The sequence below is a fragment of the Gobio gobio genome (assembly GCF_949357685.1).
Source record: "Gobio gobio genome assembly, chromosome: 23".
NCBI lineage: Eukaryota > Metazoa > Chordata > Actinopteri > Cypriniformes > Gobionidae > Gobio > Gobio gobio.
Window position 1 is genome coordinate 39,962,135 of NC_137119.1, and position 19,171 is coordinate 39,981,305.

Sequence of the window (19,171 nt, forward strand, 5' to 3'; positions counted from 1 at the left end):
GTGACCGTATCTCTATGCCTTTGGTTCGGTAACTTTAGGTCCGCTGTTAAAAATGCCAGTGTGGACGCTAAGCGGACCAGGACTATATGTTTTGTTTTTGATTTTTGGTCCGGACCAAACGAACCGAACTACAAGTGTGAACGAAAGCCCCGTTCACACTGCCAGCGACAAAGCGACACGATCCCATTCATTTCAATGGAGTGCTGGCGACTTCCGGCGACACGAGCGACAGTGACCGTTGGCGACAGAATGTGGGCGTGTCAAGCGACAAAAGTTCAGAAATTTCAACTTTATGCAAATGGGAAGCGATTTTCGCGAGCGACAACCAATAGGAGTGAAGTCAGTGGAGTGCACGTGATCCGTCTGCTGTACTGCTACTGCGGTGTCGTGTTAAGATGGAGGAGATGTTGATTTTAGCTGTTAGCAATTTCCCTGTTCTTTACGATATGTCTCTTTGTACATACCTGTCTATGGTACATACACAGACACATTTAAAAAAAAAATGATGCATGGAAGGAGGAGGGTGATCTGCTAATGACGTTTATAGGCAACCCGTAGTGGGAACGCCCACTAGCGACATGAATCTCTGGCACTGGTGACATGCAGCGACATCATCGCTGGCGGTGTGAACGGGGCTTAAAGGGTTAGTTCACCCAAAAATGAAAATTCTGTCATTAATATCTTACCCTCATGTCGTTCGACACCCGTCAGACCTCCGTTCATCTTCGGAACAGAAATTAAGATATTTTAGTTGAAATCTGATGGCTCTGAAAGGCCTCCATTGGCTCAATGGCACTTTACACTCTCAAGACCCTTAAAAGGTACTAAAGACATCGTTACAAAGTCCATCTCACTACAGTGGTTCTAAAATAACTTAATGAAGCGATGAGAATAGTTTTTGTGCGCAAAAAAACTCTAAATAACGACTTATATAGTGATGACGATTTCAAAACAAGGCATCATGAAGCTTCGAAGCGTTATGAATCAGTGAGTCGAATCATGATTCGGATCGCGTGTCAAACGCCAAACTGCTGAAATTTGGCGATTCAAACCGCTGAATCGACTCACTGATTCATAACGCTTCGAAGCTTCATGATGCTTTGTTTTGAAATCGTCATCACTGTGTATCACTAAATATATGCAACAGTTGTTGTCAGATCTCATTGGTGATTTCAAATTTAATCGTAAACTTGGCAAACAGTTTTGGAGAATTTGATGTTTCCCCTTTCAAAGAGATAGGAGCTGCACACTTGCATTACAAAGATGGCCGCCAGGTGAAACATGTGAACAAGTGAGCTTCAGCGTCTGTTTATAATGTAGTGGGCGGGGCTTCAGATTCTAGAGAGCATTTGATTGGACAGAAAATCAGACGAGAAGCTGAAGTGCAGCGATGTCAACAAAATCATTGATCCTTAGTCCTTCACTAAGTTTGGAACACTTATATCTTCTAAATGCTAATTTTGTCATTGTTTTGGAGCATATAGATAACAGTAAGGCTAACATATTCATACGAAAACGCCAAAAAAAACCCCGTCAATTTTGATTTCATGAGGACTTTAAAGAACGAATTTATCAGTGGACTGATTCAAAAACATTTTTATTATTACAGATGCATCACATTCTCACACACACCAAAATAAAAATATTCATACAGATATGCAATTAGGTGTAGACATACCATGTATAGATAGATATAAAGATCTTTTTTTTTCCTCTATGCAGACCGAGAGTAAAGTCATTTCTCTAAAACCAAATATTTACAAAGCAAATGTTGAATATTATACAGTGAGTTTTCTTTGTTGTGTGTTCAATACTTTCTGACTTCTGGAGCAGAAGGAATATGGAATTACACGTTTCAAAACCAGAACACAAAAATCAACGACTCAAAAGTGCTTCATATTCATGCAAAGGCCAGTATTGAACATCTGAAACAACACCACCGAGGCATTCAGACGTCCCGTGTCCGGAGGGAATTACAGGAGAAGCTCACGATCAGTAGCCGAACGAACGCTTTACGCCGCAACACCCACAGCAGATATCACGTTTGGTTGCTCTATATATATATAAACCAAAGGCAACACAAAAGCAATTAAAACAGCAATCAGATTCTCCTCAGTAAACGACTGAAGCACATAATCACTCTACAAAACACACTCGCGCGAGCTCACGTTACCACGTCATCTCAAGGTTACAGTACTAGAAAGTCTGAAAAAGTGTTATCACGTACACGCACCACGTATTTACAATATCATTGGCAAAATAACATCTCTCTCTGTCAATATTCTCTCAGAATAATCCTAAAAACATCTCCCCGAAAAGACACAACAGCAGCCAGTTCTCCATTCAGAAGATGCTCAGACGAGACGTCTGTAGTGTTCAATACTGAGTGTGTTCATGTATACTGTGACGATGAAGAACAGCTTAGGGACCAACCAAAAGAGTACAAATATGAGGTTCATCAGAGTGGATGGTTGGCAAAACAACGTGTCAATATTAAAACGTAACTCCCTTAATTCACAATATTAAAACAATCAGAAAGATCTACCAACTGAGAAGATCTCAATGAAGACGAAACGAGTGTGAGAATACAAAGAGGAACGAGAGAGTGGAAGAAAGAAAGTGTTATATCTTTCTGGAGTCTTTAGTTTCGAAGAGCTTCATCCTCTCCTGTACGGTCAATCCCTCCTTCAAACTCTGTAAGAGAGAGAGAGAGAAAAGATGTTTAATTTCTATCATGTGCTCGTACATAAATGACACTTTTATGAGGAAAACTCAACTTTGATATCATTGTCAGCTGGTATGGGAAAATCGTTCTTAAAAAGCCTGGGTGAATGAACCATGTTTACCAAACAATGTCTCTGCTGTATATAATAGCCTGGATACAACTGTAAAAAAATTCTATAAATTATTAAAACTAAAATTCAATAATTTCATTGAAGAACTGAAGAGAAATGATTGAAATTCAATTTAGTTAAATTATATTCTCTACTGTATATAAGAGCCTGAATAAAACTGAGAAATAAATAAAAAAAATGCAATAAATTATTAAAATTAAATAATTTCACTAAATAAATTTCAAAAATTTCTCTTCAGTTCTTCAAATGTAATGGTCAACATACAGTTGACTTACAGTTAAATTATTTTCTCTGCTGTATATAATAGCCTGAATAAATAAATAAAAAAATGCAATAAATTATTAAAACTAAAATTCAATCATTTCATTGAAGAACTGAAGAGAAATTATTGTAATTTAAATTCAAAACTTGGTTAAATTATATTATCTACTGTATATACTAGCCTGAATAAAACTGTGATAAATAAATAAATAAAATCAATAATTTCATTAAATAAATTTCAGCAATTTCAACAAAGTTCTTCAAATTTAATGGTCAGCATAATTTAGATAAATTATATTCTCTACTGTATATAATAGCCTGAATAAAACTGAGAAATAATTAAAAATGCAATAAATTATTAAAATTCAGTAATTTCACTAAATAAATGTCAACAATTTCTCTTAAGTTCTTCAAAATTCAATGGCCAACATAACTTAAATTATATTCTCTGTTGTATATAATAACCTGAATAAAATTAAAAAATAAATAGAAATTAAATAAAATATTAAAGCTAAAATTAAATAAAATAAAATAAATGTCAACAATTTCTCTTCAGTTCTTCAAATTTAATGGCCAACATAATTTACAGTTAAATCATATTCCCTTCTGTATATAATTGCCTGAATAAAACTGGAAAAAACCCCTGCAATAAATTATTAAAACTAAAATTCAATGATTTCATGAAATAAATGTAAATAATTTCTCTCCAGTTCTTCAAATTCAATGGCCAACATAACTTAACTTATATTCTCTGTTGTACATAATAACTTGAATACAACTGTAAAATAATAAATAAAAAAAAGACAATAATTTTATTAAATAAATTTAAATAATTTCTCCTCAGTTCTTCAAATTGAATGGCCATCAATTTCATATAAATCATATTCTCTGCCGTATATAAAAGTCTGTCACATAAAAAATAAAAACCAACATATAAATAATGTTTAATGATCAATGCTAAAGAATTAGTGCTGGGGAAAAATTAACCGTGATTAATCGCATCCAAAATAAAAGTTTGTTTACATAATATATGGGTGTGTACTGTGTATAATTAGTATGTGTGTGTATACATATACACACACACACACATGCATGTATATATTTAAGATTTTTTTTTATATTTTTATTAAAAAATATATATTTATATATAAGATAAATTATATATACAGTATATACATGCAAATATTTCTTAAATGTATACATGCGTGTGTGTGTATTTATATACATACACATAATAATTATACACAGTACACACACATATATTATGTAAACAAACTTTTAATTTTATTAATCATGATTCATTTTTCCCCAGCACTAATATGATTACTTGTAACATTGCATATACATGTTTGCTTAAAACTTGTATGACTTCCCTTAAAGATATTTTCCAGACATGTTCATTCCGTTCATGTACTTTAAACTGCACTGTGGGAACATGCACATTCCTTAAAGGGACATTCAAGGGGTTTTAAACCAAAGCCTGTTTCTATATTCACTTGTTTTAGATCCATCTGTCATTGGCGGTCTGAGACTGTGGCTGCTTCATTGTGCAACATGACACCTGCACAAGACGTTCACATGAACACTCTGTACTAACTCTACACACACGGGTGTCCGCTTTCTTTATTATTACACTATTAGATGGGTCTCATTGCCTTCAAGAACTAAACGAGACACACGACACTTCATATCCTCGTGTCATTAAGTAATGAAGAATTTGAGATGTTATTTGGTGACAATTTACCCCAAGAGTACACAAAAACAGATACAAAAAACAATTCATGTTTCCCAAGAAAGCCAAAAAACGGGGTTTGAAGTAAAAAAAAATATCCTTAAACATCCCTTTAAGTTATCTAATATATTTAGGACAGAGGAACACACAAGAAAAATGACAACGACACACACACAAAGGTCTATTAAGATGGTAATTGTTTTACATGCGAGACAGGTAATGATTTTAAAATGATTATCATTATCATAAGCGTGATCTAATTCTCATCTGAATCAACGCATTTGAGTTATGGGTAACCGGCCGGTATCATCAGAGCCACGGCTGTACACATGAGGAGCACATAAGAGTGAAAATAAATGTGAACAGCTTGTAAAGTCAAGGCCGTTCAAGGGAGTCGTGCAAATATGCATTTACAAACAATTACCATCCAAACAGGGCTAAAGTCTACCTTTAAACACCGAAAAACACAAATCACACACACACAAAGCAAGAAAACTTCACCATAAAAACAGTAAGAACACGTAACATTCAGAAAAATGTGATCTGTGCTGGTTATGTGTGGACTTTATGTGACCTTCAGACTGTTGGGAAGGTGTAGGACTCATGCAGGATTCAAAGGCTGTGTTCAGGATGGAATACTAGCGTACTAAATACTGCACAGTATACAATGTACACCACCTAGCATTTAAAATAACTATATCATGAAACAGTGGGTTTTATCCCATGCTAAAACTCTCGTATGTTACATTGTTCATTTCACATTGCTTGGTGAGAGGATATCCATGATCTAAATTTGAATTTTAAAGTGCCCCATTATGCTTTTTCTGATATTACCCTCATGTAGTGTATAATATCACTGTCTGTGAATGTAACAGTTTCTGAGTTATTGAGTGCCGAAGTTATGACGTCACTTTGTAGGCCAAAACGCAGAAGTGAGTCAGCATTTTAGCCCTTCCGGTTCCCTCGCCCTAAAGTCTATGGGTTTTTTGAATGGGTTTTTGCTAAATCGCCTGAAATAAGGTCTGTGGTTAACAAAGCCTCTAAATATTTTCACGTTTTGATCTATGACATAAAACACATAAGTTAAAACCTGCTTGTGATTTTTTAAAACTTTATTGTGTCTTAAAAACGATGGTTGCTAACAAGTTGCTAAAAGGGACTACATCCTTTGGCGGGGACTTTAGACGTCATCGTGACAAACAGGCAATCTCTCACTAGCCCGCGTTTCAGCCTTATGAAGAACTTATGTGGCGTGAATAAATCGCGCTATTCGCGCAAAGTTGGATGCTTGAACATTTGGAGTTTACTCTCTTCACATGTTCGTCTCGTTGAGAAATGGCTGACATGGGCTGTGTTTACACGTCTTTTTGTGTTAAAATATACTGTTAATGTGTGACAAAACGTAGTTTTAAGACTTTTTCAGTCGATAATGTAGTTCTTTAAAGCTCAAATCTGTGGTTTATTTATAAGAAGAGTTCCTATTTGAACATTTTATCTGGTGTTTTCGGAGTTGTGAGCTCCAGTGAGTCAGCGGCGGTCCGCGCTTGTTTACCCGGCGAGAGTAAGTTAGACTTTCCTCGGCCAGTCCTTCTGACGTCTGCCGCTGGCTCTGATGTCTCTGTGGCGTCTCCAGCTATAATTCGTCTTGTGTAGATTTAACGGCCCATATTTGCTCTCATGGATCTATAATTTGTTCCCTGGCAAATCGTTTAGGCTGAGGGCAAAGTGAAGTTTCATTACTTGTTTATTTTTAGGCTATAACTGTACGTTACCGTTGTAAGTTAGCCGACTAGCACTGACTTTGAATGTTTGACTGAATTGTTTGCTTTATTTAATGTATAGCTTATTATACCTTTTACTTTTGTATTATTGATCATACATAAACTTGCATTTAACAAAAAGAGACTGGGTTGTGTTTCATGTCATTTAATGTTATCACAGTGATAATCATATTGTCTGAAAAAACATTAACAAAAGATAAATCTCATAAAGGCACGCATAAAATTAGTTTCTAACATTTTTGGAAAAAACGAATGGGCAATATTTCTCATGAAAAAGTGGATAAGTGTTCATACACAGCGCAGATCATAATTAGCAAGCGCGTTTTTTAAATAAAGTTTGAGGAAGCTTGATGATGACGTTGATCCGCGACCATGGTGTGCTGTAGTCCGTTTATAGCCTACCGTTAGCATTTTATATCTGACGGCTTTATTTAGGCTTCAAAATTTATACATTTTGGATTAATTTGTAAGGATTATCTTGATAGACAAAACGTGTAAGGGTCATAACTCTTTGTTGAACACAGATCTTATTTTTTGCAATTTTCCAAAAGTCTATGGGGAAAATGCATGGCTTTTCGATCGAGGGAACCCATGCGCCGCTAACTTCCGGGTTGGCCTACAAAGTGACGTCATAACTTCGGCACTCTATTGTCTCCTAAAAGCTGCCTTAAACGGGTCATCAGTGAATCCAGTCTCACTTCCTGCTTACGAACCAATGTAGGTTTGTCGTCTGACCACTCTGGGGGGTATTCCAGAAAGCAGGTTATGTTACAGGGTTAGTTTGCTGAAGAGGTATTCAGATGTGTTTTATATAAATAATATAGTTGTTAATATAACCAAATTTGTCTCAGTATTTTTTCATATTAATTCTAAAGAATTAGAATACATTTTTTTATTAAAAATAAGTTGAAATGTTAATTAAATTAAAATATATGTTATTTTATTGTCATATCACACATGGATCTGCATTCAATTAATTAGCATCAAACAAACAATATAATTTTTTAAAGATTACTTATTAAACGAAAAGATGATTGCACAACCACCAAATAAGTGGTTATGTAAATCTCCATTAAACAAAAGAAGAAGAGGAAGTAGAATGGCGCACTTTTTCTTAGTGTCTGTTTCCATGGTGTATCATCGATTCGTCGCTCAGTTGAGAATGTCTTGTGTGTTAACTGGGAACATACTCTGAGTTGTCTGAACTTACTCCCAGACTCGTTTTTGGAACCAGCATACCTTGAGTAAGCAAGGTTTGGGTTAATCAACCGAGAGTTCAAGGTAAATGTGACTTTAAGCTAACCTTGCCTTCTGGAATACCCCCAGAAGGCAAGGTTACCTACCAGAAGGCAGTTCTGGTAGACCAATCACAACCGACTGGGCCATCTGACCAATCAGAGCAGAGCAGGCTCACAGAAAGGCGGGGTTTAGAGAGACTGAATCCTTGAACCGTTTCAGACACTGAGAAAAGAGCTGATGCTGTAATGTATATCAAGTGTTTTTTTTACTTTGGATGCATGTAAACCTGTTGTAGGAGACTCCAAAACAAAAGTAAAAACCTTTAAAATAGCATAACAGGGGCACTTTAATTACATTTTGTGTAACAATATCAAATGTTAAAACCATGGCAGTAATTGCTTTCATGGCAGTAAAAAGTGGGATGCTTTGCATTGTGGGATACAGTATTCTGTGCAATATGCTCCATATTCCATGCTAACATAGCCGTACTCTCACAAGAGCGATAAATGCTTCACCTGTTGGACCTGATGGGGTCACAGCGGTCAGCTACCCCCGACAAACCCCTCACTCTCTGCCTGACAGGGCAACGTACACATGTGAGGACACACACACACACACACACACACACACACACACGGTTCCATACTTCATACACATAAATACTACGGCTGTCACTTTAAAAAGCGTAACAAATTAATATAAATTCTGTATTGAAGCTTAAAAAGTCACAATTACATTTTTCATTCCCTAGTGGAAAAAAGCTTCCATAATTCTGTAACATTTACTATTAAAAACTGCACATAAAATTCAAAATAAATAAATATTGCAGATGGAAAATAAGAATTTTGTCTGCCACATTTTTCACAATCTCGTGGAAAATGGATTGTAGTGGATCAATGATCCAAAATTAAACTATATATTGACTTTTTGTATAGTATAGTTTATATCAATTTTTATTTTTAATCTACTGACAGCACAAACACAAACAACATAATTTTCCACATAAATGTACAGTTGTCAATGGCTGACAAGAATGTTTATAACACAGACATACACACTTTGAACCCTCACCTTTGACCTGAGCCCACGCATCTGTCTGGATTTTTCTTTCTTCAGGAAATCTGGGTTACTCTTTGACTTCATAATGTCTGTATCAAACACAAATACACTTCAGCTCATACATACACACACAGACACAGTCAAATGTTTGTTCACACTCTAATTGTATCATTTGGCTGGAGTTTGGGCATGATCTGAGATGATCTAATATGAATTCACCGGCATCAGCCAGTAATGGAAACCGCTCGGGCGATTAACACTCTTTTGTATCAGTTGCAAAATCTTCAAATTTCAAATATTTTAGGTGCATTTTATGGAAGCTTGTTTCCGCCACAGAATAAAACAAGATAATTAAAAAAGATAACTGCGACTTTTTACCTCACAATTGTGAGTTTATATAACGCAATTCTGACTTATCTTCTCAAAATTGTGAAATATAAACTTACAATTGCAAGTTATTAAGTCCAAATCCGTTTTTTCTCAGAATTGCGAGTTTATATCTCACAATTTTTACTTTATATCGTGCAATTGCTTGAAAGAAGTCAGAATTGCAAGATTTATTGTTTATCCTGTGGCGGAAACAAGCTCCCATAGCATTTTCTGTAAAAAATTAGTAATTTAAAAAAAATATATTTTTAACAAATAATATTAACACAAAATAATCTATATAATTAAAGGGATAGTTCACCCAAAAAATGAAAATTAGCCCATGATTTACTCACCCTCAAGTCATCCTAGGTGTAACTGACATTCTTCTTTCAGACAAATACAATCAAATGTCCTGGCTCTTCCAAGCTTTATAATGGGTTGTTGGGTCATTTTTGTCCATAAAAGTGCATCTATCCATCATATAACTGCTCCACACAGCTCCGGGGGGTTAATAAAGGCCTTCTGAAGCGAAGCCATGCGTTTGTGTGAGAAAGTATCCATATTTAAAACTTTATAGACTAAAATAACTAACTACTGCCGTACGCATCGACTTATAGCGAAAGAGTAACCCTTGACCCTTGACGCCTGACGTATTGACGAACGCAGAAGCGCAGAGGAGAGAGCAAAACAAAACACCAGTCATGAATTAGAGTCTAAAACGAGAATTTTTAAAGAGAAATGGCAGAGAATTTTGATATAAGAGAAGAGGGGCTTGAGTTTGTTGCCCAGCACTATCCACGAGAGGCGTCAAAGCTTGAGATGCTCCTGTACATCGCTTCAAGGTTCACTCTTTTAGCGCAAGTCGACTTGCGTACGGCCAGGGTGACCACCATCAAACAAACCAAATGTGGGACGATTAACAAAGTTTGTGTGGGACAATGTGGGACATGTTACCGACACTAAAACATAACCTGAAACTGTTATATAATGTCTATCTAACTTAACATATGTAAAAACATTTGTATTCTGCCTTTCAGCTGATAAAAATACTTTGTTCTTTAGTCCCTCCCAGAAAACACCATTACATCACAATGTGACATAACATGTCTTTATTTTACATGTCATTTAAATTCAACATCACTGAGCCCAAAGGAAGCAGGCATCTATTTTTGAAACTGTTCTGACCAAGACCAACTAAAATCCAACAAAATAAATAATGAACAAAATGAAAAAATAAAACAACATGAAATTAGTTGATTGACAGTCTTGTATATTCATTTATATTATATATTAAGAATAGAACCAATTGACCTAATTATGCAGTAGTTTTCTGACAGGGAACACAATGAATCACCGCTCCACATTTTGATTGACAGCCGTCACAATCTACTAGTGACCGTATTTACTCCTTTCTTTTCAACCATTGGATAGGATTTAAAAAATGGCTGTACGTATTTGTGTAGGGCGGGATGTTACTTCTGACGAAACGCTGTTAAATATAGGTAAAAAACTACGGTGCTAAAATAAAATTCTTTCTTAAAAAGGCAAAAGAACGCATTCATGTTTTCTTAGTATGATAGTTAAAAACCAACAAACGGATGAAAACGCGGGACATTTTCTCAATATGCGACGTGCGGGACAAGGGGTGGTCACCCTATGTACAGCTGACCTCCGGAAGTTAGTTATTTTAGTCTATAAAGTTTAAAATATGTATATTTTTCTAACACAAACACATGGCTTCGCTTGAGAATGCCTTTATTAACCCCCCGGAGCCTAGTGGAGCAGTTATATGATGGATAGATGCACTTTTATGGACTTAAAAAATGACCCATCAAGTCACTGCCATTATAAAGCTTGGAAGAGCCAGGACTTTTTTAATATAACTCTGATTGTATTCGTCTGAAAGAAGAATGTAATTTACACTTAGGATGGCTTGAGGTGAGTAAATCATGGGCTCATTTTCATTTTTGGGTGAACTATCCCTTTAAGTTCAGTCTATATGTGCACTTCTTAATTGCTCTCTATTTATGAATATCAGCTTCAGCCACTGAAAAATCTATATTGATAACTACTAGTGCTTTTATGGTGCTTTTTTTGTCCTTCAAATCATTTTCCTTTAGTGCACTACGAAAGAGACCAATTCATGCGGATTTGAAACGCCATGAAGCTGACAGGGTTGCCATTTTCGTGTCCTTAAATCCTTGAAATGTCTCACCGTATCCAGCAGTAACGCCACTTCCTTCAGCGTCTAATTCCCCAAGAGCTTCTGTAGCAGCCAAAAGTTTCTCCCTCAGCTTGTTAATGTCACAGTCAGCTTTAGCCTTCACGATACTCAGCTCGGTGTAAATGTCCTTGTACTTATCTGAAGCATACTTCTTATCCTGCAACACACACACATGAACGACACACATCAGAACGCGCCGGCATGTGTACGTAGAGCTGTCGAAGAGAAACACGTGTGTGTGCATATTACTCGAAGTGCCGACTGCAGCTCGTCTTTGAGAGAGTTTATTTCCTGTTTGAGGTACTGGATCTCTGACTCCTTCACTCGCAGCAAAACCTGCAGCAAAACAGCATTTAGATGAAGTGCACGACACCTTTAATTGATGAAAAGGCAGAGTTTGTGCTGTACCTCCAGTTCATAGATGTCTTTGCCTTGTGTCAGAGGGGAAGCTGATTTGTCTCCACCGATGCAGGAGTGCATTCTGGTGATCTCCTCATTCAGACGATGATTTAGCTCCTAAAACACACACAAATTCATGTTTATAACATGGTGGGGAACTTTGACTTCTTAAGGCAAGACAATACAGACAAGAAACTTTGCCAGGCAAAGGCTATTTGGCTTTTCATAACGTGTTGTTTCAGATAAGTGGAAAGGAAACATCCAATATACATTTATTTTATCGCACTTTATCTATTTTATAGTCTGAAATAAGATTTTTGAGTCAAAATGAGTCAGGAATCTCCAATTTAGCAACACAAAACATTACGACTTTATTCCAATTTATATTCTGAAGGGTTTTACTGAGGGGTTTGCCTGATTTTATACATCATTTTATGAGTGAATTTTTGTTCTGACAATGTTGACAGAAAAAATATTTCTGACATATTTTCTGATTTAAGAAGTAATGAATAGAGATATCCAAAATGTACATGTATCGACTCTAATTTCAACTAAAAGAGATCTGGCTTTACCCAATGTTTAGATTTCTGTTCTGGAAATGTATGAAAATTAGTGCTTATTTAATTAGATAATGCCTCATTTGCATAATTAAACAACATTTCAGAACTTGAAATACACATTATTTAAGTATGTTAGGGCTGTCACTAACGGTTATTTTGGTAATCGAGTAATTAATCGATTTTGATGATTAATCGAATAATCTGACATTTAATCTGATGATCTGAGCAAACAATAGCCTTTAAAATGACTTAAAATACATATATAATAACAATGAGGCAATACCTTTTGGTTCAAATTAAGTATAAAAAGCAAGCCAAAATCATCTGGTTTTATAGAACAACACTGTTCAAATACACAATATAATATACATAATATAAACAATCAACTTATGTATTATGTATTATAACAAACCCATGCAGAGGGCGCCAACGGCCTGGTTTTGTTATGGTCCCACTTTACAGCAGATCAAACAATTATGATAATTTAATTATTTAACTTATAAATGTATATATATATTATATAAGATATTTTAAAATATCTTCAAGCGGCTTCAAAGTTTTCAGAAAGTTTTGTTTGACCTGGTTGTGTATATGCAGTTTCTGGTTCTCTCGCTGGCACTGCCCCAGCGCCTGTCTCTCTGCTTCCAGCGCTTGAGCCAAATGTGCGTTTTCCAAACACTTCTGTGAATACTGCTCAGACAAAACCTCCAGCTCGCGATGGATAGACTGCAACTCCTCTCTACATGGACACAATGTAAATCAAACTTCCAAACATCAAAACTTCCATTCGCTTGGTTAAAAGCATCAATGAATATATGTGAATCTTCTTAGGGACAACGATAAACGTGATTGGGTGAGGGTTTGGTGTCTTACTCATACTGTCTGTGCAGCTCCTGGATGTCTGCGCTCACACCACTCATCTGCGACCGTTGCGTTTTCTCCAGTTCTTCGCGATGAGCATTTTTCATGGCCTCAATCGCTGCACACAAAACAATCTACTGTGATGCTTCAACTCAGTGACTTAACTCATGCAGATGCCAGATAAATATCAACATTTTAATATCACATTACTATAATAAAAAGTGTGATTAATCTGATATTTACAACATGAATTAACTATAACATTATCAGGCAGCTATACACCGATCAGGCATAACATTATGATTATTGTGTTGGTCCCCCTTTTGCTACCAAAACAGCCCTGACACGTCGAGGCATGGACTCCACTAGACCCCTGAAGGTCTGCTGTGGTATCTGCAGTTTTGGAGATGCTCTGACCCAGTCCTCTAGCCATCACAATTTGGCCCTTGTCAAACTCACTCAAATCCTCACGCTTGCCCATTTTTCCTGCTTCTAACACATCAACTCTGAGGACAAAATGTTCACTTGCTGCCTAATATATCCCACCCACTAACAGGGGCCATGATGAAGAGATCATCAGTGTTATTCACTTCACCTGTCATAATGTTAAGCCTGATCGGTGTATATAATGCTACATTAAACATTACATTAAAAGACTTTTCACACTGACAGCAATTTTCAGCATCAAAGCAAACTGTAAGCAATTAATTGTCAATTAATTTTTTTTAAATTTATTACCAGCAATAGTGGCATTTGTTTCCTCCTCCAACAGTCGTTCTTTCTCCTCCAGAAGTTGCCGGATCTCCCGCTGATGCTGTCTCTGGATGTCCTCGATCACCTTCTGATGAGTCTCCTCCATTGCTGTAAATCCACGCTCACATGTCGCCTGAGATCCACAAACAACATCAGATCACAAACACAAACAAACACCAAACACAATCTCTCTATCATAGCAGGCTCTCTACTAGGGCTGGGTATCTATTGTCTTTATGGCTTGATGGTGGATAAAAAGTCTATATAATTTACTCAGCAAAGCCTATTTCTCATGTATTTGGCTGAGTCTTTGAAGAATTTTGTAATGCATAAGGCATACATTAAAATGATCATGAACTGCACATTTTACTATTACAGCTCTCAAGGTTAACTAATCGTGAAAAGTATTTATTATAGCATTATATATAGTTTTTAGACTAATGAGAAAGTTTTGAGTTCTGAAACTTAGACTTTTTATAGTACAATGACCTCTTATATGTCAAAAGATCAAGGGAATTTTGAGTTCTCAGTTCATGACCCCTTTAAATGATCAGTCTTGGGATTTTAAGATACAATATAATCTAATTATGCAAATGAATAACTTAATCAGAAAACCAATCTTTACCCAGCCCTACTCTCTACAGATCTATGGCAACTCTAACACTTCTCAAACAGAGACTACTAAAGGGTTGAGTGGCATCAAAGGGGATGGCTGAACTCATCATGTTCATCATTTAAACATTTGCTCATGAGATGAGAGATGACAGATAGCACAGGAGTGAAGCAAATCAGCATGACTGATAGGGGTTAGCTACAGCAAATTCATGCAATCAAGCTCTCACACTAACACAGTAGACAACAATGCTAACACAGCAAAAACACAAGGTATTTTGAACAGAGGAAGTCCTAAGGGAGCACAGTAAAAGTAAAGAGTAATTTGTGATAGGTCAATCAAGGTCATTGTGTGTGCTCAAGACTCCCAGTGCTGCTAATGTGCACTACAGCATAGAAAAAAAAGGGGAAAGCATCATGGTTATGAGGCTACAGGGTTGCAGTGGTCATCCCAGCTTTATTTCCAAAAACCCAACAGGCCATAAAAGACCCTGATATATATAATACATACTTCTTAATACAGAACTTTCTTAAACTTCTATAAACAAATACAATAAGCAATATTCCCAAAATGATTATCCTCTAAAACCGCTGCAACCCAAATTAGCAGCAACAGCCTAAAAACATGGCGCCATGGCAGTAAATGGGTGTGACATTATATTTGAAAGGTGAAAGGTTAAACCTTGAGGCTGTCCAAGTCTCGCTGGTACTTCTCCCTCAGGCTGGTCAGATCTCCATCCAGCGGTTTCTGTTCTAGCTCTTCTCTCATGCTGCTCAACTGCATTTCCAGCTCCCGGACTCGGAGCAGGGACTCTGAATCCCTGCACGTTACTTGATCAGATCCGTCCCCTTCCTCCATGGGACATGCGTCGACCTCAGCTTTGTTCTCCACTCTCTCGCTCATCTCCTCCAATGAGCAGATGGTCTGACTGTAGCATTCTTGTAGCTTGTGGAGCTCCTCCCTGTTGGCGTGTTCTAGTTTCTGGACCTTACCCTGAAATTCCTGCTCAAGTCTTCGGATGTGCTCTTTGTGCCTCAACTCGGCATCTTCCATTTCTAGCAGCAAGGTCTCCAGCCTGTGTTGGTTGTTTGCGGCACGCTCCATTAAGTCAAGCTCTCTGGTTATCTGCTCCTGCTCAGCCCTTCCCATCTCTTCCGCATGCCTGCTCTTCAGCTCCTCTTTCTCCTTGAGAAACGCCTCTTCAAGCTGGGTTAGGTTCTGCCGTTGCTCCTGCAGCTCCCTGAGCTTATAGGATAGTTCCCCTCGTAGCATGTCATTCTCCTCCTGCAAGGAACTTACAGTGCCAGTGAAGCTCAGATGCTCTTTCTCCACGCAGCTCTGGTAGTGCCTTTGGATGGCTGCAACACTCTCAGCGTGTTCCTGGACGAGCACTGCCATGTTGCGGCTAGTCTCCTGGCAAAGAGAAAGTTCCCTCGTGTGACCTGCTCGCAACCTACAAGCAACATATGCAACCTGCACCTGCATCAAGGCCTCGCGCATACAAACCGAGCTGGAGTCGCTACGCCATGAGCTCATTTGGATGGCATTCGCAAGTCCGGAGAGTGAATTTGTTTCCCCTTCCTCGCAGACCCTCTCAATTTCCTGAGAGAGATTGCGGAGGGCTTTTGAATGCTTCTTGAGCTCGGCAATGAGATTTTCCCAGCCCGTTTGCAGATGTGATTCTGATTCTGTTCTCTGGGATAGCGTGCCAAGTGCTAAGTGTCTATGGACAATCTCTGCCGCTAAACTTTGAGCTTCCTCCATCTCAATCTGCTCCATGTAGGGAGCAAGTTCAGGAGGAGTGACATCAGCGAGATGAGCAGTATTGCTTTGGGCCATGCTCTCAATGTGAGCATACTTTGATGCACTAACAGCATCTTTCAGAGCCATGTCCCTTTGTTTCAAGGTTTCATTTGCTTGGACCAAGTCTTTTTGAAGCTCATCAAATTTTTCCTGAAAATTCATTGTTAGATTTTGAAGTGAATAGGCAAGCTCGGCACTAATGCAGGCATTCTTGATGACATCCTGGGAAAAAGCACTATTTGCTAGTTTACCCATCTCAAGCTTGTCCACCTCTGCCACGAACATAGTCTCCAGCATAAGTTTTCTTGTAAGCACATCAGCATAAACAATTGAGAGATAGCCATTGCAGTCCTTCTTGATGTTTTCAGCATCCTTGTGAATGGAGTTTAGGGCCGACATAATATCAGAGTTCAGGTCCTGCAGAGAGAACCCCATCTTCTCCAGAACTTCAGCCTCAAAAGATAATGTTCTGGCAAACCGTTTTATATTTTCCTTCATTGATTGCACATCTGGTGCATCAAAGATCTGGCACGACTCATAGAATGTGCTGCCCTTCCTCAGGTACGTGGTGGCACAAACCAGCCGTTTCTCTACTTCTGCAAGGGTACAAATGAGAGATTCAGTCGAACTGGTCTCTTTCTGATTGCTGAGAATTTCTCTGACTTTTTCTGTGCAAGACTCTACCAGCGCCAATGCCTTCTCATATTCATCAGTGTCCTGCTCACCAAAAGTCTTGAGGGATTTCAGACTGGATTCATCCATTGGTAATTCATCACAGGTTTTAGTCGTGACGTCCTCCATGGTCGCTCTGGTGCTCAGGTGTTCCTGCAACGCTGAAAGATCAGGCTGGTCTCGTATCTTCTCAGTGAGGTGTCTGAGCTTCTCCTCTGTGGCCAATAGTTTGGTTTCCAAAGCATTTATGATAGAGATGAACTTCTCTGGATCTCTGCACTGCTGAAATGAGCTGTCACTGACTACACTGATATCTTGGGTCAGGCTCAGGTCATGCGTGTGGTCTAGGCTCAGATCTTGCGTCAGATCCAAAGACGTGTTCTCCATTTGAAATCTGTCTGCTCCCTGGGACCGGTGATAGGAATGGCACTGGATGGTGGAAAAGCGAATCCTCTGCCGCTTTACCAAGGACATTTCCGTCTCTGAGCTGCTTCTTGAAAGCATAAGTTGGGAGGGAATTGAAGATGAAGAAACATCATGTTTCATCTCTTTCAAACCCTCAAGCATGTCTTCCTGTGAGCGGCAACGCCGTATTCTGAGATCTGCAAGTCGCAGGGCATTGAGGTTTTCCTCCAGCTCAGCAATTCGATCCTCTGCAACCACCAGTTTTGCCTGCAGCTCCTGTTCTGCTCTTCGGGACTCTACCAGTCCTGGATAGTCATGCTTCATTTTAGAAAGAAGCTCCTCTTTTTGCTGCAAGCAAACTTCTGTTTCTTCTAGACTACTGCCTAAGGCAGCCATCTTTATGAGGGCCTCGCTCAAGTCCTGCTCCTTCTGTCTGATTAGTTGCTCATACATTTCCTTTGTCTGCTTCACCTCCTCTTCCTTCTCTCGTAGCACATGACTTATCCTAGCAAATTCTTCTGAGACACGCTCATACGAGCTCTCAAGGGAATGATAGTCTGTTTCCACCGTTGTTAAACATGCCTGTTGCTTTCCAACCTCTCGGTCGGCCTCAGAAATCTGATTGAGGAGTTCCTGACAGCGGCAATTAAGCTGATCACGTTCCTCCTCCAGCCTCCTCACACTCTCCCGCAGTATTTCCACCATATCTGTCTGTGCCTCCAACTCCTGCTGAAGACGATGCACTTCCTCACGGAGTCCCATAATTTGCAACCCACCACTCCCTCTCAGCAGCGCCTCCACCTGTTCTTGTGCCTCTTGCAGTTGTTCTTCTATTTCATGCCTCCTCTCTTCGGATTCTGCCAACCTCCATGTCAACCCCTGTCGCTCCCGCTCATGTTTCTCCTCCAGGCTCCGCTGTTCTTTTCTCTCCCGCTCATCTCGCATAGTCTGAGATTCTTCAATGGAAATCAGACGCCCAGTGGCCTCAGAGAGTCTCTCCTGTAACCTCTGCACCTCTCTGTGCTGGTCTCTCTGCAAAGCTTGCTGCTGTTCAAGCTGTCTCAACTCCTGGTTCTTCTCTAGCAAACTGGCTTCAACTTGACGTAGACGTTCCTCGCTCTCTCGCAGTTGTGACCGCAACGTCATCTCATTTCTGACCCATTCTTCCTCACGTTCTTGACAGCGAACCCGTTCAATTTTCAGTTCGCTGCGCATACGTGCCACAGCCTGCTCGCTCACTACAATCTCCGCCATGGCAGTCGTTAGCTTTTCCTCCAAGGCCTCGATCTCTGCCTCATGGTGTCCTATAATATCTTTCGCTTCGCTGTAGCTACGCCTCAAGCTGCTAACTTGTTGATTTGACTTATCGTGCTTCCGTCGCTGGGAATCCAGCTCGGACTTTAGATCCTGGTTCAGTTTGCTGAGGCGCTGCCATGGTGCTCGGTGAACAGAGGAAGACGCGGCATCAGACGAAGGCTTTGCAGCGGTCGTGTCACTCTTTAAGAGATTAAGAGGAAAGTACAATTAGTAACAGGAAGTCTTCTCTTTCATAGCCACATACATGATGCTCAACATCTTCTAGGCT

General features: G+C 38.7%; 1 protein-coding gene across 6 annotated transcripts in view; it reads right to left on the minus strand.

Moving 5' to 3' along the window:
• Window positions 1-1,580: 1,580 nt before the first annotated feature.
• LOC307119796 (uncharacterized protein) overlaps window positions 1,581-19,171 on the minus strand; it is an 81,254-nt gene continuing 63,663 nt past the window's right edge. For 4 of the 6 annotated variants that reach the window (XM_079806340.1, XM_079806341.1, XM_079806339.1 and 1 more), the window contains 9 exons: window positions 15,388-19,083; window positions 14,079-14,226; window positions 13,353-13,458; window positions 13,059-13,218; window positions 11,929-12,036; window positions 11,770-11,856; window positions 11,512-11,677; window positions 8,940-9,016; window positions 1,581-2,694 (listed from right to left, as the gene is read on the minus strand). In XM_079806340.1, coding sequence (XP_079662466.1) covers window positions 2,623-2,694; window positions 8,940-9,016; window positions 11,512-11,677; window positions 11,770-11,856; window positions 11,929-12,036; window positions 13,059-13,218; window positions 13,353-13,458; window positions 14,079-14,226; window positions 15,388-19,083 — 4,620 coding nt within the window. In that variant the 3' untranslated portion in view covers window positions 1,581-2,622. Of the gene's footprint in view, window positions 2,695-8,383; window positions 8,444-8,939; window positions 9,017-11,511; window positions 11,678-11,769; window positions 11,857-11,928; window positions 12,037-13,058; window positions 13,219-13,352; window positions 13,459-14,078; window positions 14,227-15,387; window positions 19,084-19,171 lie in introns of all 6 variants that reach the window. The other 2 variants (XM_079806337.1, XM_079806338.1) reach the window with 2 other exon arrangements.